Below are 25,074 nucleotides of genomic sequence, written 5' to 3' on the forward strand. Positions count from 1 at the left end.
TATAAACATGTTAAGTCCTTGCATAGAAAAAATATGCATATAATATGTTTAAAGGAAGAATTTGTTTTTCCCAATGCAGCTTTGATATTTAAATACCAAAGGAAACATATTTTATCCTCTGTCTAATGAACAGTTTAGTTTTTAACACTTGAGAGCAAGTGTTACTTATTGCATTCACCATGTGAAGTTATTTCCTTCCTGTCAGAATGCTAATATTATTGTCCCTTCACCTGCATTAGATTATTAAATTAATTAAAGTTTCAAATATAGTTAATTCCAATTTCTAAAACTAAAATCTGCACCAAGTGAAAGGATTGGCTTTAATGTCATATGTTATGATTTAATCGGTCACGATTAAATCTGTTACCTGAACTCCATCTGGAATATATGTTCCAAATGTGAAGGTAATTTAAAATACCCCATCTCTTTCTCTCTCTAGATATATACATGAATTTTATGGTTAAGTTGGGGATTTTTTTTCCATATTTAATTATAATCGAAATTATCTTTTGATCAGTCAGTATTATCATTTTAGAAAATAAATTATTGACAAATATTAACATTTCCAATATTTCATCAGCTTAGAAATACACCGTATAATTTTTTTAATACTTATATATTCTTGGAATGGTTTTTCAAAATGCATTCTGTAAATGTGTAAAACATTATATAAATTGTTATTAATATTTTGAAATAAGTGCAAATAGTTTTTTTTTTCCAGATAAAGTGTGCTTTTTGAAATAGTTGTCAGTATTTTGTATGCATATTTTATCACAAGAAAAAGCTAGGGGAATAAAGCTTTTAAAACTGAGTCCATATGTTATTGTTACATATGAATATGGCCACCCAGATGGGATAATGGGTAGTGACATTGACTGCCATACCAAAAGGTTGGGGTCCAAATCCTTGAGAAGGTATGGATGTTTATAAATGTTAGTGTCTGTGTAGGATGGCAGCATTCAAAATATACAGTCGGCAGAAAGTCTTTTAAGAGGCTCGGTGGTAGGGAAAGAAGGACAGAAGATTCTTGTACCCATTCCCTAAGGTGCTTTTCATCAAAGTTGGTGTGAAACTGGGCAAAGTTATACTGTTACATATATGGTGCTCGAGGCTCATGCTAACAAGAGATGCAGTCTGGCACTCTTTGCCTTGAGTAGTGCAGAGTTATCTGGAGCTTATTCTGATTAGGTTAGACAAGAGAGATTAATATCAACAACATATAAATGTGGAGTGTGATAGATATTAGAAAAGTAAACTTATTAATTTCTAAACTTTAGTTTAGTGAATATTTATATTGCTTAATAAATAAATACATAAACATTATATCGCTATATTCATTTGCTGAGCTAAACATGAATGCGTAACTAATAATACTGAAAAAAAAAAAAAAAAAAATCAATGAAGATTGAAGGAAAAAGAACAAAACTTTCGCTTTTAATTATATTAAAAAACACTTGTGCTTAAAAAAAGTAACAAGTGCTAAAAGAAAAAGTACAAATGTAAAAAGAGGAATTAAAAAAACATATGATTTACATATGAGGTTGCATAGCCAAATGCAAACAGGCAATCAAAATTAGCATAAAACACAATCCTGGAGTCGCATTGCTACAACTTAAGATAGGATATATCAGACCTATGCATCAGTTTGCAAGCAGTGATAGTTCTGCATAATCTGAGATAGCTAAGTGGAAAGTCAAAACCCCTGTAGAAGATGCGAGTCTTGATGCCACAGGATTACCATAATGGCAGACGATCGGTTCTTGTTGGTATGTGCAAAATGCCGTAGATCACTAATAGCATGGCAGCTGGTGTTGCATCTCTTTGCTGCTGCAGGATCACCCATAACCTGCCAAACTGTGCACCGACTGCATGAAGATGGACTGTACACCCGACGACCTATGGTTTGTGTTCCTTTGTCCTCATCGCATGGCAAAGCACAGATGAATTGGTCCCATGAATATTGCACGGATAACAGAGTAGTGGGGCCACAAGCCCTTTATGGACGAGTCCTGATTTAATATCCAGATTCCCGAAGGGCAATGATATGGTCAGGGACACACTATTGAGCGCCAGACCTCTTTGAAAGAGACCATTACAAAGGAGGAGGCTTACTTGCTTGGGCTGGGATTGCAATAAATGGCCACACCAAACTCTACATGATTCTGATGGTTCCATGATAGCCATACGATATTGTGTTGAAATTCTGCATTGTCTTGTGCACCCTTTTATTGCTGCAAAGGGTACTGACATGATTGGAGGATAACGCCCAGCCACATAGAGCTTGAGGTAGTGCAGAGTTATCTGGAGATGAAAACCATTCCACATCTGCCATGGCCTGCTAGATAATTGGACCTGAATGCCATAGAGCAGGGATGGGCAAACTTTTTCAGTTGTGGGCCAAAAGTCAAAAAAAAAAAAAAAAAAAAAAAAAAAAAAAAAAAAGCTTGGCGGGCCAAGATCAATTTTTCTAAAAATTTATAAAACAATATACAAGTATTACATTAATTCTTTCTCAGGTTCATAGTTGAAAACACTTGTTCACATAAATAAGATGAAGCAAGAATAGTACTGATTTTCTGGGCATGAGATATTAAATTTGGGAAACTTACTTTTGAAAATGATTTGTAAAACTCCAACTTTGGCATATTTAGAAACAACTGCTTGAGATGATTGGTATATTGCAACTCAATTAATTCAAGCTGCAAATCTGACCTCACTGCTTCGCAATTTACATTGAAAGGCATTGTAAAAATATCCAATTCTGTTTAAATGGCACTCGAATCTTGAAATCTGCGTTCGAACTCAAAATGCAGTTTTTTCAAGCCATCTTCATAATTCATTCATCATAAGCTTCTCTTCATTTACTGAGGGTATTGAATTTAACCTCGGGAAATGAGACAAGTCGTTCTTAGCTAGCTACCCAGCTAACATATTAGTTTTAGTTTAAAAAAGAAGACCTGTGAAAGATGCAAAGTTCGAAAGCCATTCTGTATCTTCTAACATTTTGTACTCTGCAGAACACTGTTTCTCATGGAAGAATGACACAATGTCGTCTTTCAGCTGCCAAACTTGAGCGAAACTAGACTATCTTTCTGCACTAAGTCACCTTATTTTCATGTCATACAGTACATCAGAGCATTCAGATTGCACGGACTGAAGAAAATCTCAAAACTGCCTGTGAGTAAGCCCACGAGATTGAATAGTATTTACAAGCTTCATGACCGCATCAAGCATGGGTTTCATATTCAATGCAGATCTACACAGAGCATCTTCATGGATAACACAATGCAGAAAAACAACATTGTTCCCAGGATAGTTTTGATTAAAGAGTCTAAGAAATCCAGATTTTTTTTCCTGTCATATTTGCTCTCCGTCGGTAGTAATATTACATGTATTTGTTACGGGCACAAGTTAAAAATCCTCCCTGAAATTCAAGAAAAATATCACATCTCGTTGCAGTTCCCTTTAAAGAATGCGTGTACGCCAGTTCCTCAGTAATTTCAAAGTTCTCATCAACACCTTTTATAAATAATACTAATTGAGCAGTAGCATTTATATCAGTGCTTTCATCCTTAGCTAAATAGCAAAATTTAAACTGGCCAATCTTTGACTCTTAATTGTGGTGTCTAATTTTTATTGATGTCTTCGATTCTAGAAGTCGCAATTTTTCGAGATAAGCTTACAGTCTCAAAATTATTTTTCTTGTCTGAACATAAAACATCACAAACTTGGATCATGCATTGCTCAACAAACTTCTCATCACTGGGAACTTTATTATTGTTAGCAGTATCGTATGCTACAATGTAACTTGCATGCGTAGCTGCTTCTTGGATATTGTTTACCTTCTTGAAAATATTTTGTTGGCTTTTTAATTTTTTACAAAGACTTTCTGCATCTTGTTTACTTACATATTCGGACATTGCTTCATAATTGGAATTCTTATGCTTAGATGTGAAATGATGAGAAATGTTATATTTTTTGAAGACTGCTACAGCATCATTGCAGATGAGACACGATGGTTTATCATTTACAAATGTAAAAAAATGTTTCCATGTCCATTCATCATTAAAAGCACAGCTCTCTGAATCAACTTTACATGTTTTTTAGTTGCCATTTTGGGGTTGAAATAGTTTAAGAATAACCCAAACAAGCACTAACTACACTATACTTTTAATTAATATCACCACTATTCACAATGATGCTATATGTCCACAATCTTTTCATATGCAATCAATAATATTAGAACTTAAGAAGAAAAAGCTGCGGGCTAGAGCTTAAAATGCGCAATCTGCCACTTGTGAGGTCTAATTCAGCTGTATTGGATTCCCATATGTCTGCTCCCCAAGAAAGAGATAATGCTTGTTGGTGCCAATCTACAGCTATAACTAACAAAGAACTTCTGCTTTTAACACTTTACAGGTTGAAAGCCGTCTGTGTTTGCTATTTCCGTCAATTTATGTTTTGTAATACAAAAACAGAGAAAGTAAAGAGATCATAAGTCCTTTGGAAAAAAATGAAGAAAAAATATAATATTTAAACAAAGTAGAAAAGGAGATGGATATATAATATATATTTCTTTTAATTTGCCTTGGATTGGCAAATCAAAATTCTATCCACAGGCAGGATAGAACCTTCTGGTGGGCCGTAGTTTGCCCATCCCTGCCATAGAGCATGTGTGGAACATATTGGGGCTAATAGGTTGCAGCATGTTGCCATGCCCTCCTCCATGAGCTCTGGCATGAATTACTACAGGAATGGTCACTACTGCCACAACAAGTATCAACGACACTATTGACAGCTTTGGCATTGTCAAGCATGCATTGCATGTCAGCATGCTAGAGGGTATCATACCTGTTATTACTGTTATGTTGTCATTCATCCAACCCATTTGGTCTTTTATGATGTGTTAGTCATAATACATGCATTTTTTATGTCTTTGCTTTATTGTTTGCTATATGGTCTAGTAATAAAACACTAACCTCTTGGATCAATTTTATGCATATCCATTAGTTTTTCTTTTATTCCATGTTTTGCTTTTATTACTTATTTTTGGAGCAGAAGTGTAATCAATTAAAAAGAAATTTAAATCCCTTATGATTAGGTGATGCATTTGATTTTGAAATGCATACTCTAAATAATATTTATAGAATGAATTTTTTATTTTGAAGTGATTAAAGATAAATCATAAAAATCTACTCTGTCATTGTGCTATTAAGCAGGTTAAAAGCATCAAAATTAATTTACATAAACGGATTTTTTCGGCAGTTAAAATTTAGGATTTTAAATAAATTCTGGCATTTTAGAAGTAAGTTGCTACTTATAAGTGGACAAATTAGTGAAGTTCATAGGAAGACATATATAAATGCAATCATTTGTTAAGTATAAGATTCTACAAAATATCTGAATAAGCAGAAAATTTCAATTTCGAAGTCAATAACTGAAAAGATAATAATATCTTAATAAATATTAAAATAAGTCAATGTTAAAATGATGTTTTAGTTATTTTATTCTAGAAACTTCCCTATATTTTACATTACACATTATACATAAACATATGAAGATAAAATGTCTTGAAGATACGTAACAATATTCAGTTAGAATTATTACTTATAATGCCAGATTGTCTTCTTATTCATCACACACATTACTTTCCCTGTTATCATGATTTTGTTCCACTTTTTCTTCTGCTATTATTAAAAATAAAACATTTGAATATGCAAATTTCACAAATCACATATTTATTAAAAGGAATGTTAAACTAACATATATTGTGGGTATATATAATATACACTGCTTGTAAAATTTAAAGAATAATCTGAAAAATATGCTTATTGATCAGTTTTCAGTCAATGTCCAATGGTATCATTTGTTGTTAATTATCTGCAATAGAATGCAAAATTGGATTTTTTTGTTAGTGTATGAATTATGAAAATTAGGCAATTGACAACGTGTTGTACAACAGATACATTGAAATTTGTTGTTTAAAGTAGATTGCAAGAGTGGCTTGTAATCATTAACTATGATTTAAAGGTATCATTTAAGTCAAGGCCAACAGCGGAAGTTAATTGGTAAATTTAAGAGTAGGGACTAAACATACACTGAGGTTCTCAAGATTTGAAAGCCCCTCAAAGTGTCAAATCAAGAAGTCAGGACTTTTTTTTTTTTTTTTTTTAAGATGTAAAACAATTGGTAAGTAAGGGCAGACCAAAACAACAAGACTGTTATCTGCTATTGTTGGCATGAAAAAAACCGTGAAGCAACTGTGAGAGATTTGCTTTTAGACCTCCAGGCTGCCACAAGAACTTGATTTAGTCAGTTTGCTACTGCACAAAGGCTTCATGAGATTTAACTTTATGCAAGAAAATTCATGGTTTGTGTTTCACGCCCTTCATCTTCAAAAGGGACCCATTTAAGTTGGTGTCATTGTCATGCGCAGTGGAGCCAAGAGAAATGGGACCATATCCTGTTTAATAATAGGTTCATATATACCTTGAATTGTGATTCTAGACATGTTTTGATCTAGAGAAACAGAGCTTGCCTTCTCTTATTCATGAAAAATCCCATTTCTATGGAAGCAGTTTCAAGGTTTAGAGTGGAATCATGAAAAAGGTCAGGCTGAGTTGTACATCTTTGATGGAGGTTCTGTAACCAGTCAGATAATGTGGACAAGATCTTGGAACTTCAGGTAAAACCATTTTGAAGTACTGTTAACACAGAGTTGTTGCTGTTAGTTGACAGTGCTCATTAACATTGAGCATCTTCGATATTAGAATACTTGGAAACAGAAGGTATCACTTAAATGGATTGTGCAGCTTATTTTTCAGGTATTGAACCTGACTGAGAATGGATTTAATGCCTTAGACTGCCAAAAGCCTCTTTGAATCTTCCATAATTTGAAAAATATACTTTTAGAAGACTGCCATGCAATTCTAGAAGATTTGGACAACAGGTTAATGAATTCTATGAAATCAAAATGCGATGTTTGCATTTTTATTAGAAATGACCATACACCCTATTAAAGAAAGATTTCTTCAAAACAAGAGGAATCATTTTCCCATTTTTATACAATTTCCAAAAATTTAAGTTCAATATTTTGAGACTAATAATTGGTAAAAATGGTAATTTATGTTATGTAATACTTTTATGTATTTCAAATAATTTTTCAGTAAGTTTTATTTCTTTCAATATCCTTTAATTTTGCTGAGCAGTGTATATCTACCAAGAATTATTTTGCATATAAAATGTAACTGTTCATTTAACTTTGAAGCAGCATGCTACATCAATATTCAGTTAATCCTTTGACGCGCTTTATAATTTTTTTTAACTAAAAACTATAGAAATTGAGTATTATGATCCTAGAGGCAAATAATATATGAATTAAAAAAATCTACTCTTGCCCATTGTTCTGTGGGTTGTGGTCGCACTGTGAAACCACTGCGCGTCTAGGACTTTGAAATTTACTGATGTATTAGGAAAAAAAAAAACTTACCATTTTCCGCGCGCATTTCCAATAAATAATGAAATTTATGAATTTAAAAAAAAATGTATGTAAGAATTACATTATATATAATTTTTTTACATTATTTTACAAAGTAAATCATCAGAAAAAATTTAAAAAATAAACATTTATGTAATTTTTCTATAGCAGTGAAAATATAAGTACCTACATAATAAGGATATTTGGATAAATGGATTAAAAACTCAATAAAAGGATAAAAAAGAACTCAGTGTTTTTTTTTTTTTTTTTTTTTTTAATTTTAAAGAACACTTTTTTTTTTTTTTTTTGTGACACTGTTCAAAGCATGTTTTGCCTCTTTGGTACATACATAAACCCACATTGCACGTTTCGCACATACATCTTGTCCTATCAGGTTTGTTCCTTGTGCTACAAAATGTACACTGCCTGGATTTAAATTTCACTGGTATATGTCTAGTGTTATTTAGTTTCTTTTCATCTGGCACATGAAATTTATGGTTTTTTATGTTAATGGGGGGGGGGGCTTGGTCTTTTTGGCTTCCTACTGATCGTTCGTTTCCCATTCACACTTATTTTATTCGTATTTCGTCCCAAAATATTCAGAAAATATTTTTAATTTAAATAAAACTTTTACGCGATTTCTACTTTTAATTATAGCAAAGTATATTTACATTAAATTTAAACCACAGGAAATAATTTATAAAATCACAATACTAGCTTGGGGAGCAAGTGTGTTGATGTCAGAGAAAAGTATTTGGAAAAGAAAGACCTTTTTACTGGACAGGTGCATGTATTGTTTAGTAATAAAATAACTCTGTGGTTTCAAAGCCCTTTATCTATATCCAGGTAAAAATAAACATTCCTATTTGAAAAGCAAGCGAACGCCATTGAGAAGCAAATGCCAGTGGTTTCAAGGCGCGACCACCGAGCTTTTAGAGGATTGTAAGCATTGTGACACAATGCTCTAGTGGCGCAGTGGTTGTGCCCTGAAGCCACATAGCAAATGCCATACATATAGAGGTTTTTTTATATATGCAGTTTAATTACTGCAATTTTTTATTGTTTATGATAAAAATCATGATATGCGATGACTAACTTTTGAAATTTAAAAGTTGTTTATATTAATAAAAGGAAGTTATTTTGTCTCATCGAAAACAAATTTTAAAAGGCATCCGATCTGAAGTATTAATACCTAAAACATATATGATTCTACAGTCATTTTGTGTTATTTAGATGTAAAAGATCAGTAATCAATCCATTTTCACTCAAAAATTTCGGAAAAAAGAGGAGAAAAAAAATTCAGAAAATGGTGGTTTCCGGGTGCAACCGCCGTGCGTCAAAGGGTTAAATTAAGAAATGGTGCATCTTATTACATTAAAAATAAGTAATGAATCTGATACTTAAACTTGTTTCAATTAAAAAAAATTAGGATACATGCATAATAGTGCGTTATATCACTGAGTGGACGTTCCAAGATTTACTGGATATTAGTAACAGCGTACATAATAATGAATGCTATATTAAACATGATACATATACCAGTATGATCTAATTCAATTGATAAATTATGCGCAGTATGATATAAGGAAAATTAAATAAAGTAACAATAAAATATACCACATTATGAAATAAAGGATGTAAAATATACTGAACACTACAGTATAAGCTTTGGTTTTTATGCACAGAAAATCCTTGTAAGATGACAGAGCAATGTAGAATCAGTACCATATAATATACTGTTTCAAGAGAGAAAAATTAAAATTATTTTGTACTTGTCTGTTAGCTGGGTGCAATATAAATTCAAGATGCTTAAATGCATGAAATATGATAAATTGCAAAATATGATATCCTTGTTAAACTAAGTAAAAAAACTAGGGCACTATATTTGATCAGTGGGTGATTAGTGGATCTATGGAATTCTTAGATTCACCTTTTCTCTAATTACATTTTGCAGATTTCCAAGAATTCGAATATATTATTGGTTCCTTCATTTGAATGATTCAGTAGTTGATGATATAAGTATTTGTTGGACACTTTGCAAATATTAAATATCCAGTATTGTGAAATAAAGAGCTAGCTTAGTTTTTAGATTTAATGAACAAGCTTTCATCTACTTTGGCATCAAGTTGACTTATCATTTCTTTTTCATTTTGTGTGTGTTATTTTAATGATGCAGGATAGACTTTATTCCATTTCTCGAAATTTTTGCATTCTTGAGTGGTATTTTCTGCTAGTAACATCCTTGAGTAATGCAAAAGAATTTCCAGAAATCATTTATGTTTACTTTTCCACATAAAAGTTATTAAAAACATATGCTTTCATCTGTGTGGTAGGGGAAAAAAAATGGATTACTCTCCTTAAAGAAAGATCTTCTGTATTATTTTCATACTACAGAAAAATAGCATGAAAATGGTTACAATATGGTGCAACACCTCCTTATAGAAGGAAGCCGGGACACTGAAGCGAGGGGAAGCTCTGACGTCACAGGTAGTCGTCTCTGACTCACCTCGCTCCTTCAAACAAAATTAAAGCCCCGTAGTTGAGCCAAGAGCGACGAACGTGGAGCGGTTATTTGCGTTAGCAACAGAGTTTTTATATTGTCTCGTGCTTTTATAATTTCATACGATGCCTCATAAATGTGCTGTAACCACATGTCGTGGTAATTATAAAAACGGACCAAAAGTGGCTGTATTCAAGTTTCCAAATGAGACTGAATTCCGGATGAAATGGATAAGGAGTCTACGAAGAAAAGATGGCTTTCAACCTACTAAACATACCAGAGTAAGTTCAATTTTACTGCATTTTTTATGTTTTGTATCTTTACATTTTTTTATTACTTTTATTGATAGGTATGTGATGTTTATGCTTACGATATTAGATTTTGATCTGTGGGTAAGAAGTTTTATGTTTGAAAGATTTTAATCTTGCCTGTTTTAATCATTTCAAAAAAATATTTTCCTTCAAAGTTTTATGAATGAAATAAAGTTCCATATAACAGGAATAATTCTAAATTTAGTAGTTACATAAATGCCAATAATTTGTAAATGCTTTCTAGTATATTGTGCAGGCAGATTCTGTAGTTATTCCAAATTTATCATAATTTATATGACAAGGAACTACTAAGTAATCATAATAGGTTTCATTTTAAAATTTTTGTAATGATATATGAAAGTTTGGTATGATGTATTTAAGGTAATTATTTGTATTTGGTAACCAGTGTTTGTTGTAAACAATTATCTCAAATATATAATTTTCTTTAAATGTAAATAAAGCTGTAATCATTATGATGAGCATTCCAGATTTTACAAATTACTTAAATTATACACGTAATTGAAATGATATTACTGGTTTTTTAATTCGTATTTATGTATCAAATTATTTATTTAAATCATAGGGCTTATTGACTTCTGTTACTAAATATTAACATGCATCTAACTTTTGTACACACAACAAGTTGATTTTTGAATATTTTCTTTTATAGGTATGTGAATTACATTTTCGATCAGATGAAATAATACGAGAAATCGAAATGTATGATGAGAAATCAGCAAAGTTAATTAAAGCCCCAATTTCTAGGCCACGTTTGAAAAAAGGATGCATACCTTCTCAGTTCCCTGATGGCCCATCCTACATGTCATCAAATTCTGTATCGAGAATGTCACCAGAAAAGAAGAAAGCTCGTTTAGAAGAGAAATACCTGGAGAAAGCGATAGAAGAAAGTTTGAAAATGAAAGAACGGTATGATAATGAACGATCATTTGAAAGTTTAATTGAATTCAATAATTGCCTAGAACATCAGATTTTAGAAACATTTTGGACAACTGTACATACTGAAAATTCAACTATGTTACTTGATATTTTAAGTGACCCAGCTCCAGAAATTCAAAAATCGGTAGTAATAAATGAGGATTTAACAGTATGTGTTTATATTAAAAACATCGCTATAAAATCTATTGGTAAATTTGTTTCCCCTCTAAAAATTAGTAATGTAAATATGTTTCTAGAAGTACTAAAGGAAGTTGAAAGTCTGTCTCATAACTTACAAAATGAAGAATATATTAAGAATTCTATACAAATTGTGGATGATATGCTTTCAGAATTGAAAAGAGTGTTACCTGAAAAAGAAACTGAACTGAACTTCCTTTCAGAGCAAGTAAATAAACTAAATGTAAAGAAAGAGAAGTATCGATATACTCCAGATTTACTTATTTTTTGCAGTTTGTTAAACTCGATCTCACCGCATGCATACAAGTTTTTACGACATTCAGGTTACATTTCTATTCCCCATCCACGTACTATTCGTAGAATTTGTTCAACGTTTTCTCTTAATCCTATTACTGAGCAATTTAATGATGACTTTTTAGGATATGTTAAACAAAGATGCGCAAGGATTTAGAAGAAAATGATAAAACTGTAATTATTATGATGGATGAAGTGCATTTAAATTCATGTTTCGATTTTAAAGGAGGAAATTTGTGTGGCATGGCCTACAACTGTGAAAAAGCTGCTACAAGTGCGTATGTTTTTATGATACGTAGCTTATTATCACCTTTCAAGGATGTGGCACATATATTACCAGTTAAATCATTAAATGCTGAGGATCTGTATCACGATCTTAAGAAAATTATAATTGGTTTAGAAAATATAGGTTATAGAATTGTGGCAGTTGTCTCTGACAATAATTCAATAAATAAAAAAGCCATGTCATTATTTTGTATGCCTCCAAAATTAGTATTGTGTATAAAAACCCTGCAGAATTATCTCGGCCACTATTTTTTGTTATTGACTCAGTGCACATCTTGAAGTGTGTCAGGAACAACTGGATAAATCAAAAAACTTCTGGGCAATGTTTATTTTATCCAAATTTTGAAAATTTTTCCAAGGTCGAAACAGCGGCATTTGCATGCATAAAAAGTCTCCATTCATTAGAGGCAGGCAGAATTGTAAAATATAGTTATGGTTTGACTCTGAAAGCTCTGTATCCAACCAATTTGGAAAGACAAAATGTCAAGCTAGCATTACAAATATTTGACAGTCGTCTTGCAGAGGCAATAATGGTTATTGGTAAAGAAAATAGTATTTTAAATTACGAAACAACAGCTGAATTTATTAAAATTATATCTACATGGTGGTCAATAGTCAATGTCAAAAGTATCTTTAAAGGACACCATAAGATGAATGAGTATCAAAAGCCGTTAACTGTGCAAAATGATGATGTTAGATATATTTATTTAAATAAGTTACTTGAGTGGTTAGATCAGTGGAAACTTTTAGGCTGTTCTAGTGGTGGACTAACTAAGGAAACACATTTTGCATTAACACATACTAGCTGTTGAAAAAATATTTTCGCATCTAACAGTTACTGTTACACATTATTGTGAATTCCTTATTATTTTTTTTCTACTCATGTATGCTGTCTGTTTAACCTTGAGATCACTTGAAAAGTAATAGTAACGAAAAATTCATTTCTATGCATCTATGTAAATAAGTGTCTGGGTTGTATTTTAAGTGGTCCTTATTATTAATGTGGATATCAAATTAGTGTTAACATATGGTAAGATTCTTTATCATTATAATTGACTTGAAATATTGAAAAATTCATTTCCTTGCCCTTAATTTGTTGTGTAAAAAAGTGTCTGCATTATGTTTTTATGTGGCCACTACTTTTATCATTTGGGTATAATTTTGGTGTTAACATGATAAAATACTTTATCAAAGTAACAGTTATATGTTTCAAAATGCTTACAAAATGTTATGTATATAATAACTGCCACTGTTATACTGGTAATGGGTCATTATACTTTTGTTGATATGGACAGATATTGACTGTTTTACATTCAGATGACTTGAAATATTGAAGAAGGCATGTCCTTTTTTTAATTTCTCATCGCGTAAAAAAGTGTCTCGGTTTGTGTTTTAGTGCGGCCGTTACTTTTATCATTTGGATATAAGTTTTGTGTTAACATATGGTAAAATGCTTTCTCCTGATAAAAGTGATATGTTTCAGCATGGGTACAAAATGATATGTATATAATAACTGCCACTGTTATACTGGTAATGGGTCATTATACTTTTGTTGATATGGACAGATACTGACTGTTTAACATTCAGATGACTTGAAATATTGAAGAAGGCATTTCCTTGCCTTTAAATTGTCATTGCGTAAAAAGGTGTCTCGGTTTGTGTTTTAGCGCAGCCACTACTTTTATCATTTGGGTATAAGTTTGGTATTGACATATGGTAAAATGCTTTCTCCTGATAAAAGTTATGTTTCAGCATGCTTACCGAATGATATGTATATAATAACTGCCACTGTTATACTGGTAATGGGTCATTATAATTTTGTTGATGTGAACATATACTGACTGTTTTATATTTAGATGACTTGAAATATTGAAGAAGGCATGTCCTTTTTTTAATTTGTCATCGCGTAAAAAAGTATCTCGGTTTGTGTTTTAGTGCGGCCACTACTTTTATCATTTGGGTATAAGTTTGGTGTTGACATATGGTAAAATGCTTTCTCCTGATAAAAGTGATGTTTCAGCATGCTTACCGAATGATATGTATATAATAACTGCCACTGTTATACTGGTAATGGGTCATTATAATTTTGTTGATATGAACATATACTGACTGTTTTATATTTAGATGACTTGAAATATTGAAGAAGGCATGTCCTTTTTACTTCCTTGTACGAAGTAAAAAGGAAGTATTGTAATCGCGAAAAGTTTCAGGCAGCATATTTCACCGAAAATATCCATTTTGACCGCTATCGAATGCAATTTAACGATGTTTTTGCACCATATCTGTACGTAAGGACAGAATAAAATACTCTTTTCCTTCAAAAAAATTATAAAACTGCTTAAAAAAACTTAAACTAAAATTAATTCTGAAGAGAATTTTTCGTGGCTTCTGTACGAACGTATGTACGTACGTTCGTGCGTACGTACATATCTCACATAACTCAAAAACGAGTAGCCTCAGAACGTTGAAATTTTGTATATAGGACTGAACATGTATATGTGCACCTCATATTTTGGTTGCAATCGGCCACACCAAACGTATATAAATATATTTATATATATATCCACTCTATGACTTGAAATATTGAAGAAGGAATTTCCTTGCCTTTAATTTGTCATCGCATAAAAATGTGTCTGGGTTATGTTTTAAGTGGCCACTACTCTTATCATTTTGATATAATTTTTGTGTTAACATATGATAAAATGTTTTATCGAGGTAACAGTTATATGTTTCCAGCATGATTAGAAAATTGTATGTTTATAATAGCTGCTGCTATTATACTGGGAATGGGTCATTATAATTTTGTTCATATGGACATGCACTGACTGTTTTATATTCAGAGCACTTGAAAGATGATAATATTGAAAAATTCATTTTCGTGCTGTTGAGTGTTTGCTGCATAAAATGGTATCTGGGTTGTATTTAAATGGCTACCACTTAATGTTTAGTAAGTGGTTATCATTTGGTGTTAACATACTGTAAAATGCTTTCTCATGATAAAAGTTGTGTTTCAGCATGCTTACAAGATGACAAGTTTATGGTAACTGCTGCTTTTATACTGAGAATGGGTCATTATAATTTATATTTTTTATATGGGCATGTACTGACTGTTTTACACTTAAAAATATTGAAAAATTCATTTCCTTGTCTTTAATTTGTTGTTGTGTAAAAAAGGGTCTATGTTGTGTCTTTAAGTGGCCATTACTTATATCATTTGAGTATAATTTTCATGTTACCATATGATAAATTATTTTATCAAGATAACAGTTATGTGTTTCAGCATGGCGACAAAATAACAGGTTTGTAATAACTCCTACTATTATTCTGGGAATTGGCTGAATAAAGGGTGTCTCTGATTAGGAGCACTCATTTCACAAACCTGTGATTTTCATGTGCATTTTGAAATTACCGGTGTCCCATAATTAAGACTGGTGGCTTTCTGGACAAATCATTTTGATATATTCTTTGCTTAAATTAAACAAGCCTGATAGCGAGTAACTTAGAAGATCACGATTTTAGCTTGGAAAAATTACAACAAAATTGTGTTGAATGTAGTGACCAGATACTTTCAAATTGGATACTGGTGCATAGGTAAAACATTTTTATTATTTTCTATATTTGAAACATTAACTGATAATCACTTCCTTTACACAACATCAATAAATGTTTTTACATATACTGGTGATGCTGACATCCATTTGCTGTTGAATGTATCTTTATATGCTTCATAAATAATAATAGCCATCGTATAAAATTTAATATCATTTGTGCACCTGAAGTGTTTTAAATGGTAATAGACGGTCTTCTCAAGTGTTTGCCCGATATTTATCCATATTATGGCAGTATCGTAATACATTTTGAAACTATTAATTGGCTGTTGTAAAAAGTTAATAACGGTGTTTGTAATTGCCAGACAAAATGGGTTGAAATTTAACGAATAGAAACTTGAACTTGCAGTATCAAAATTTAAATATTAAGGTCACATAGTCTCATCTTATTGTTTCTGATGAGACCCAATTAATATAGAAGCAGTTTTGAAATTTTCACACCTGTTAATAAATAAGAATTGATGAGATTTCTTAGTATGGCAATATGCTTAATGAGATTTTTGCTTCAATTTTTACAAGAAAGTTTGAATAATTTATTGATAAAAAGAGATCAGCTGGTTTTAACTTATTTGTATGTTATAACTTAGGTGTTGTGTTGTTATGCTGACTGCTTGCATAAAATTGTAAATAAAATTTTTTTATTTTTCACTTGTGAATCTTTATTTTCAAGTTCAGCTATATAACTAACACAATACAGTTAAGTACATATACAACTAATATTATTGGTTCTACAGATTTAAGCAATAATTTTAAATTGCACATTGAATTATTTGCTAAGCAAACCTCTGATATACTAATTTATTTGAAACTTGCAAGACACATAGCATATTATAGACAAAATTTAGTGCATTTTTATACCATTTTCTTTTAAAGACAAATTACTGATTGGAAGAAAAATGAAATGATATGTAATAGTTTGTATGCAGATAATTTGGGTTTTTTTCATAAATATTAGAAAAATATAAAGCAATATTAAATTATGAGGGAAAAGTCAGAAATTCCTTTTTTGAGTTAGTATGGCTGATTTTTAACTTTTTAAATGCTGCTGTGAAACCTACAAGGAAGTATAATTCATTAAAGTCAAGAAATAAGAAACAAAAAATTCTTAAATTTATGTCAAATTTTATTGTGTTAAATTTTGAAGTAATTAAATTATTCATTATATATAATTGAATCTCTGAATAAAATCCCACCCAAGTATCTATATCAAATAGTGAAATCAACGTTAAGTACGGCACTAGCGTGCAGCCTGTTTTGTTTCGTTGCTCTCTCGGGGTTTCGACATAGACGACTACGCGTGACGTCACAATCCAGTGTCCCGGCTTCCTTCTATAAGGAGGTGTTGTATGGTGTAGTATCTAAATTTAGTTGATAACAGCAATCCACATTTGAAACTGGGGAAAAAGGATTTTTTATTATGTAAATATTCTAATTAAATTACATTTATCATTCCTTTTTTTTTTCTCTTGAAACCATCTGTGGTTTTATTATGTTTTGCTGTATTTTTAAGAGCAGATTCCATGACATTAGAAATCACATGTGATAGTTATCCTAGCTGCTATTAAAAATTTTTGGATAACTCAAAATTTGATTGTTGGTCAACTGCACCAATATTTCCAAGAATGGAAAGATATATTTCCAAGACCATTAAGTACCACTGATATTGAATTGTTAAGTACCATGATACTGAAAATAATACAGATCTTTCTGTATCGAGAGTAATATTTTTTTTTATCACACAGATGAAGGAATCTGTTTACAATAGTGAAATTTAGCAAATTATTTTTAACATTGTTTATGTTTTCAATAGGATTAGTAAGCTAGCAACTGTGATCTTTTATCTATATCAATAGACACAACTGTATACATTGTTTATACCTAGCCAATAATCAAATAAAATTATTTTTTCTAATGTAAATGAGTATGGGAACAGAGAGATAAGTTCAAATACTGTATGATGATTTTGCTCATCAACATATTTACACTCATACAGTTGTGTTTCAACTATGAAGATTGAAAGTCTGAAAGTTGAGTTGTAATATGAGAAAGGACACAAGATTCTATATGCTACATTTTCATCACATTGGGACAATATGCATATGCATTTTTTTATGATTGGTATTACTATGTCCAATACTGTCTGCCTAATATGCAAATGTTACAGATTTTTTTCATCTTGAAACTTCAATGATATAATTAGTATTATTACATTTTCCTTGGCTTGCTGTAAACTGCAGATGATATGGGAGCACAATAATAAATCTCGAATTTCAGTCTTTTTGAGATAACAATATATATGATGTGATGTGTGTAATATATGTACACAGGGTGTATATAATTAAAGAACCATATTTCAAAGCTTCTTATAGGCGAAATCAGTGGTCAGAAAATCGCAAAATTTTGTGGCAGACTTAATGAAGGGATCAGAATTTCTTTCAGTGAAGGGGAAAAAAAGTTACAATAAGTTTACAAGATCACGCTTTGTTAGTAAAATTGTTTTACCAAGACAGTAATATCATAGTAGCTGTTCTACAAAAATTTTGGACCTTCAGGGGTATTCTAAGGGGTCCAATGAATGATAAAAATTTTCAGAAAATAATTACAAAATTTGAAGAAATGGGATCGTTTTTTGTTCGTCCTGGAAGAGGAAGAAACCCTGTTTCTACAGAAGCAGTACAGGAGGTTGTGCTTCAAGTCACAGAAGATATAGCTGAAAACTTTCAGGCTAGTGCCATTGTCTAGCATATAGTAGAGCCGCTGGATAGACCACGTTCAACTGTCCATAAGATCTTGCAGAATATTATCTGACATTATCCTTACAAACTTTCACTAGTGCAGCGGTTGCTTCCATGTGATTTTGATGCTCGACTCCGATTCTCACTTCAGTTTCTTGCTCGCTTGGAGATCAATTCAGAATGACCTTCAAATATCCTCTGGACAGATGAAGCACATTTTTATTTAGATGCTGCAGTGAATACTCACAGCAGTCGAATTTAGGAATCAGAAAATCTGCACCCTGTCTTAGAGGTGCCATTGCATTCACCAAAAGTGAGAGTATGGTGTGGATTTTCTGTGTCATTTATTCTCGGCCCATACTTGTTCGAGGAGTTAATATTCGCGGGTCCAGTGACATGCTCGATCATTGGGCAGCAATATATATTGCTGTTAAGAGAACAAAGAAGCACATCAGTGTCTTGCACACACAATCTTTATGCAAGATGGAGCACACTGTACAGTGTGTTATGAATGTTTTTAAAGTCGTTTTACAGAAAATTATGTCATTAGCCGGCACTTTAGTACTATGTGGCCTCCCTGATTCCCAGGCCTCAATCCATGCAATTTTTGGCTTTGGGGACATTTGAAACATCTGGTAAGTCATGGCAAACCAAGATGTGCTGAACATTTCCCAGCACACACTTCGGTCAACTGCGGAATGTGCGATCTTGCAATTTCAGATGGTAGCTAAAAATGATGGCCATTATGTGGAAAATATTTTTTGTGACAAAAATTTTTAAGACATTAAAACTATTGTAAAGGTGTTGCTAAATGTATAATTTATTAATATAATGTCCTCTGGTGACACTATTTGTAACTAATTTTTTTTCGCTCAAAGAAATTCTCAGCCCTTCATTAAGTCCGCCACTAAATTTCACAATTTTCTGATCTCTGGTTTTGCCTGTAGGCAGCTTTGAAATAGGGTTCTTTAATTATAGACACCCTTTATATATTGGGGGGAATTTAATAACTTCAAGAGAGGAATGTGGTCAACCTTTTATTTACCTGCTAAGGTAGCTGCTTTTTAGTTTATGAATATAAAAAAGTACTTTTATTGAAGTTTTGGCATTTATCAACATTTTATCTTGCTTAATTTATAAAAAGAATCTAAATTTAAATGAATATATATATGTAGTTTTCGAATTTATGAAAGGAGGAAGGGGGATGATCATCTAGGGTGCATCTTGATCATCAAAAGGGTGCATGGGACAAAAAAAAGTTGAGAACTACTAGAAATACATATACAGTGGTGGCCAAAATTGTGGACACTTGGAAATTTTTATGCTTTTGAACTTAGAAATTGTTACGTTTCGCAAAATGCAAACTTGTATATATCATTTTAAAGAGAATTTATTACTGAATTCAATACAAAACACAAAATTCAATTATTTGCAATACAAAAAACGTTATATGTACTTTAATATAAATAAAAAACACAGTTATGAAGTGGTTTGTAATGTCTAGCTTTCCTGGGCAATCACTGTTCTTGTTCTGAGAACCAATCAAATGTTAGTAGCTGCAAGTAGAAGCTGACATCATGTTTAAACTTGAAACAATTCATTATTTTGCTTTGTTCTGTAGAAGGAGGACCTGTTTCTTATACACTGCAATTACAAGTAGGAATTTTTGTAAAAATTTTTAATATTTATTCAAGAAGCAATGACATCAAATAAAAGAGTAGACTAGACACCTAGAAAGAGATGCAATATTATTGTGTTAACGAGAAAGTGGTCTTTCCTATGCAGAAATTGCAAGACAGGTGGGTGGTTCAGTGACTACATCTGGAGTCCGAAAGTTTTGTTTACGATATCAGGAGACAAATTCAATAAAAAACAAAGAAGGAAAAGGCCGAAAAAGGTGCATCACATCTATTGAGGACAGAAGAATAAAAAGACTATGTCTCCAAGATAGAAAAATGTCATTAGCGGCCATCTAAATGATACTGGTGTTTCTGTCAGTTCAAGAACAATCAGGAGAAGATTAACAGATGTTGGACTGAGAGGTAGAATTCCACAAAAAAAAACCTTATCTTAATTTTCAGCAACGAAAAAAAAAAAAAAAAAAAAAAAAAAAAAAAAAAAAAAGACTACAGTGGGCAAAGGAACACATTAATTGGACAGATGATCAGTGGTCACAAGTTATATGGAGTGATGAAACTAAGATATCGTTATTCGGTAGTGATGGGCGAAAATATGTAAGACGTAGAATAGGAGAAGAGCTACATCCTGACTGCATTCAAGCAACTGTGAAGAACCCAGTTAGTGTTATGATTTGGTCATGCACATCAGCAGATGGTTTTGGTCGCCTTCATGTCATTGATGGGACACTGAATGCCAGAAAATACATTGACACTATTCTAGAACCAAAACTTCTACCTTTCATCAGAAATCTCTTTCCCAACAATGCTTCGTTTATTTTTCAGCAGGATTCTGCTCCTTGCCACATGGCCAAAATATCGAAAGAGTGGTTTCGTACAAAGAGCATTAAATTGTTGCCATGACCAGGAAACAGTCCTGACCTCAAACCTATCGAAAATTTGTGGCACCGTTTAAAAACGCTTGTCCGAATGAGGCACCCATCAAATAAAAGGGAACTAATTGAGGCTATAATTGTTTCCTGGCATCATGTAATAACGAAAGAAGAGCTTAAAACTCTTGTCAGCTCAATGAAACGTCGATGTGAAGCTGTAATAAAAAATAAAGGATACCCTACTAAGTACTGATAACTCACTGCAATCATCACTGTCTAATGTATATCGATAACTATTATCGTTTAACTTTTTTTGTATTGCAAATAATTAAATTTTGTGTTTTGTATTGAATTCAGTAATAAATTCTCTTTAAAATGATATAGTATACAAGTTTGCATTTTGTGAAACGTAACGTTTTCTATAAGCATACAAAATTCAAAAACATAAAAATTTCCAAAAGTGTCCACAATTTTGCCCACCACTGTATATGGAACAATGATAAGAGTTAAGTACAAAGTGCTTTTTCTTGCAAGCTATCAAAACAGCATAATTAAAATCTTGTATCTACCTAAAGAACAATATCAAATTCTTGATGTTTATGTGCCTTCTAGCAGCTATTTCCAAACCTCACCTTGAAGATATTGTTATAATAGCATTTTCCTATCCAAAAATTAAGTTTATTGTTTAAACATTCTTGAAGATCACCACAATTTCAGGTATTATGTTAATGATGAACACATGTACATTTATTTTGTTTTTCATACTCAATGCAATATGCAATAAATTAAATAAGGTATTCAATACCATGTTATAATATATATTTTGTGTTAAATGATTTTAATCAACTGTGTACTAGTGTAGTCTCCTGAGCATATTCAAGATTGGCTAGATTATAATGTTTGTGATGGTAAACAAATCCTACTTTTTCCTTACAATGCTTTCTACTATTAATAGAACATAAACCTATTATAAACTTTTATATTTAGAAAAAGAAATTTTCTCCTTTCTATGATATCATCAAAATATTGATATAATAATATACTTTCAAACATTAAGCCTTTACCATAACATAGTAGTTATAAGTAGACAGTGAACAAATAGCTAAAAATACGATATTCGAAACTAATGTGTTTCAGTAAGTATTTATTAATTAACAGAGTGCAAATGATAAACTGTCTAATATAGTTAATGTCTGCTAACTGGATGTAAAAAAATGTCACCAAGTGTGATTTACAAGTTTCATTCTTGAAGTTAATTGGATTTTTGTGAGTAACATGGGTGCATGAAGTAATTTTTACACAACCAAAATATAATTTTGGTTCAACTTTATTAAAGCAGCCTTTGGTCACATTTAAAACACACATGTTACAAATTTTGCAATTAAGTTCATCAGTTTTGCAATGGCTACTTGATACTTTTCCATTACGCACCTGCCATGCTTTTTTGGCTACTGTGAAAGAGAAGCCAAGCACGTGTCGAGAGCCAACATTAGCACCATCTGGGGAATATGCATGTATGTGTAAACACACACACATATATTATTACAATAGTACCATCAAAATGCTGGCTGGTGCATACAGTGGCGTAAATATGGGTGTGCAAGGAATGCCGTCGCATAGGGGGCCCTGGAATATCTTGCTGATTTACATTTATATATTTAACTTTAAAAGAAGATGGATATATACTACACTGCTTGCCACCCAAATTGCAACACCAAGAAAGATAAGAGATATCACAACAAAATTTATATAGTAAATAACATGTTGACCAAGTATCAAATGATTAAATTTATGGACTTCTATGATGTGTGGTTCCTTCCAGAATCAGTAGCCGCCATTGTTGGAGATCAACGCTGCCACACGCCTCGGCATTGATTCAAAGAGACTTTGGATGTGTTCTTGGGGTACAGCAGACCAAGCAACTTCCACATGCGACGGGGGACGTGGGCACCACCCCTTTACCGTCGGTTAATTGGTGTAGCGCCACGTCCGTTGCCAAAGTTGATCTGGTGTGGCAGTTTGAGATGTAATCTGGGTTAATCGTTCAGCAACCATGGACCATATGTTTTCTATTGGCGAAAGATCCAGAGAGCGAGCTGGCCAGGGAAGCAATTCAATCTGGTGATTGACGAAGAACCCTTGGACAATGCGTGCCACATGTGGTCATGCATTATCCTGTTGAAGTATGGCTGTGGGCAAGCCCTGAAGGTAAGGAAGGACAACTGGCTCCAACACCTCGGAGATGTAGCGCTGGCTGTTTACAGTACTGGCAATGCGTATTAGAGGAGTGCCAGAGTGATATCCAATACTGCCCCATACCTTAATACCCGGTGCAGGACCAGTGTGGCAGTGCATAATGCAGCTGTTCAGCATCCTCTCTCCATAGTGTCTCCAGACTCGAATCCGACCATCGTGTTGCAGACAGAACCGTGACTAGTCAGTAAAGACAATTTCATTCCATTCTGCCGTCCACATCCTTCTTTCATAGTACCATTGGCGGCGGAGACGTCTGTGGTTCTGCGTCAAATGTAGACGAAGCAATAAATGTCTTGCGGACAGACCACTCTGTAAAGGCGTCGAATGGTATGCGCAGACACTGGATGATGCGTCATAGACTGAATGTGCTGTGCTATGGTTCATGATGTCACTGCCATGCACACAATGTTCCTGCCATCACGTGAAGCGGTGCACTGAGGTGGATGCGATCGAACACGTCGGTCCGCTGTACCCTCCTTCATCCAACGGTCACATATCTGCATTACAGTTGTTTGGTTTCGTCCAACATGACTACCAATTTCCCTGAAAGATAATCCACACTCTCGGTAGGCCACTATCCTTCCTCTATTGAATTCATATACTTGATCAAATGATGATCGCTGTTTACTACGAGGCATAATTGATCGTTTTTTTAAAAAACCACAAGAAAACACAATTGCCGAACTTGAAATCATCGAAAACTCCAAGCCTTAAATAGCGCTTTGAAGTGGCACCACAGGCGCACGTGATGTGCGTCTGTGCTGAAATTCTAATCATTTGCATTTCTTACCTCCGCTAAGGCATGTTGTAAATTTCATGTTATTTGCATGCTTCTTTCAGGGTGTTGCATTTACGGTGGCCAGCAGTGTATAATAAAATCTGTCTTAAGTTTTTAAAGGCCAGAAAACCTCCTCATATGTGTATGTATGACGCAGATAGGAGGCTCTTGGAAGCAGATAAAACGGCTAAATTCAATGTTGCACTGAACACAAAGCAATAAAGCTGTATGCTTTTGTTTTGATTTCCATTCAGAGGAGCCAGACTCTCGCTGGGGTTTATTGTGAGAATAAGTTCTGAATTTCTTGAGGCGAGCACATGACAAAAATGAAGATACAGGAAGTCAAGCCACCTGAAGTTCACTATAATTATAGAATTCCCAGAAATTTCAGTTTTAGGAAACGAGTTCATATTGCAACCATATGTCAAATTTTCTCGTATACAAAAAAGAGTGATGTTGGCTGATGTTGTTGAGGATGTAGAATGAGGCAAAAATTACTGCTTTATTTGGACATTGTAGACTTCATGCTAGTTCTTGTTTTAAAACATGGTTATATAATTAGTTTATTTACATCTGCATCTCACGATAATGGTTCATACCTGATGAAAGTTTATTAAAAGGATTAAAATCTCTTTTCTTTCTATTTATGCTTCCTACTTGTACAGTTTTTCACAATTTTTTTTCAGCAATCAGAATTAAATTCAGATGCATATTAATTTCGATATTGTTTTTTGTGTATATAATTTTGGGAAAAAATATTTAAGACTCTTTGCTTAATTATTTTTTAATACCATAAAGAAATCTTATTCGATATGACTTTGTGCTACTGATATTTGAAACTTTTGCATCACACAGAAGAAAAGATATGATATAACGAATGACTGTTATTGCAAAATTTGACCTAAATTAGACTCTCATCAATTGTACGCTTTTCATACTGGGCATTGTAATAGAGCAGCCGTTATAACAAGCTTCCATTGTATTAACATTTCTAGCATGTTTCTTAGAATCTAACTATTTATACGTTCACTTGCCAAATCAGAGAAAATATAAAGGAGGCAGACAACAGTCAGCTATTTGACACAAGCAATGAATGTTTTCCTGAAAAATGAAGAGACCCAATAGAAGCTTTTAATAATGATATAGGCCAAATAAAAATGTTACTTAAAGTGAGTTATTTATAAAAG

At 32.6% G+C, this 25,074-nt stretch overlaps 1 protein-coding gene across 4 annotated transcripts in view; it reads right to left on the reverse strand.

Moving 5' to 3' along the window:
• Positions 1-5,482: 5,482 nt before the first annotated feature.
• Positions 5,483-25,074, reverse strand: part of LOC118196846 (calcium-binding tyrosine phosphorylation-regulated protein-like) — a 41,563-nt gene continuing 21,971 nt past the window's right edge. For 2 of the 4 annotated variants that reach the window (XM_085820453.1, XM_035368327.2), the window contains one exon: positions 5,483-5,684. In XM_085820453.1, the coding sequence (XP_085676579.1) occupies positions 5,629-5,684 (56 nt within the window). In that variant the 3' untranslated portion in view covers positions 5,483-5,628. Of the gene's footprint in view, positions 5,688-25,074 lie in introns of all 4 variants that reach the window. The other 2 variants (XM_035368329.2, XM_035368325.2) reach the window with 1 other exon arrangement.

The sequence above is a fragment of the Stegodyphus dumicola genome, chromosome 7 (genome assembly GCF_044657685.1).
Source record: "Stegodyphus dumicola isolate Sdum_Otavi_A_Nest chromosome 7, ASM4465768v1".
In the NCBI taxonomy this organism is placed as follows: Eukaryota; Metazoa; Arthropoda; class Arachnida; order Araneae; family Eresidae; genus Stegodyphus; species Stegodyphus dumicola.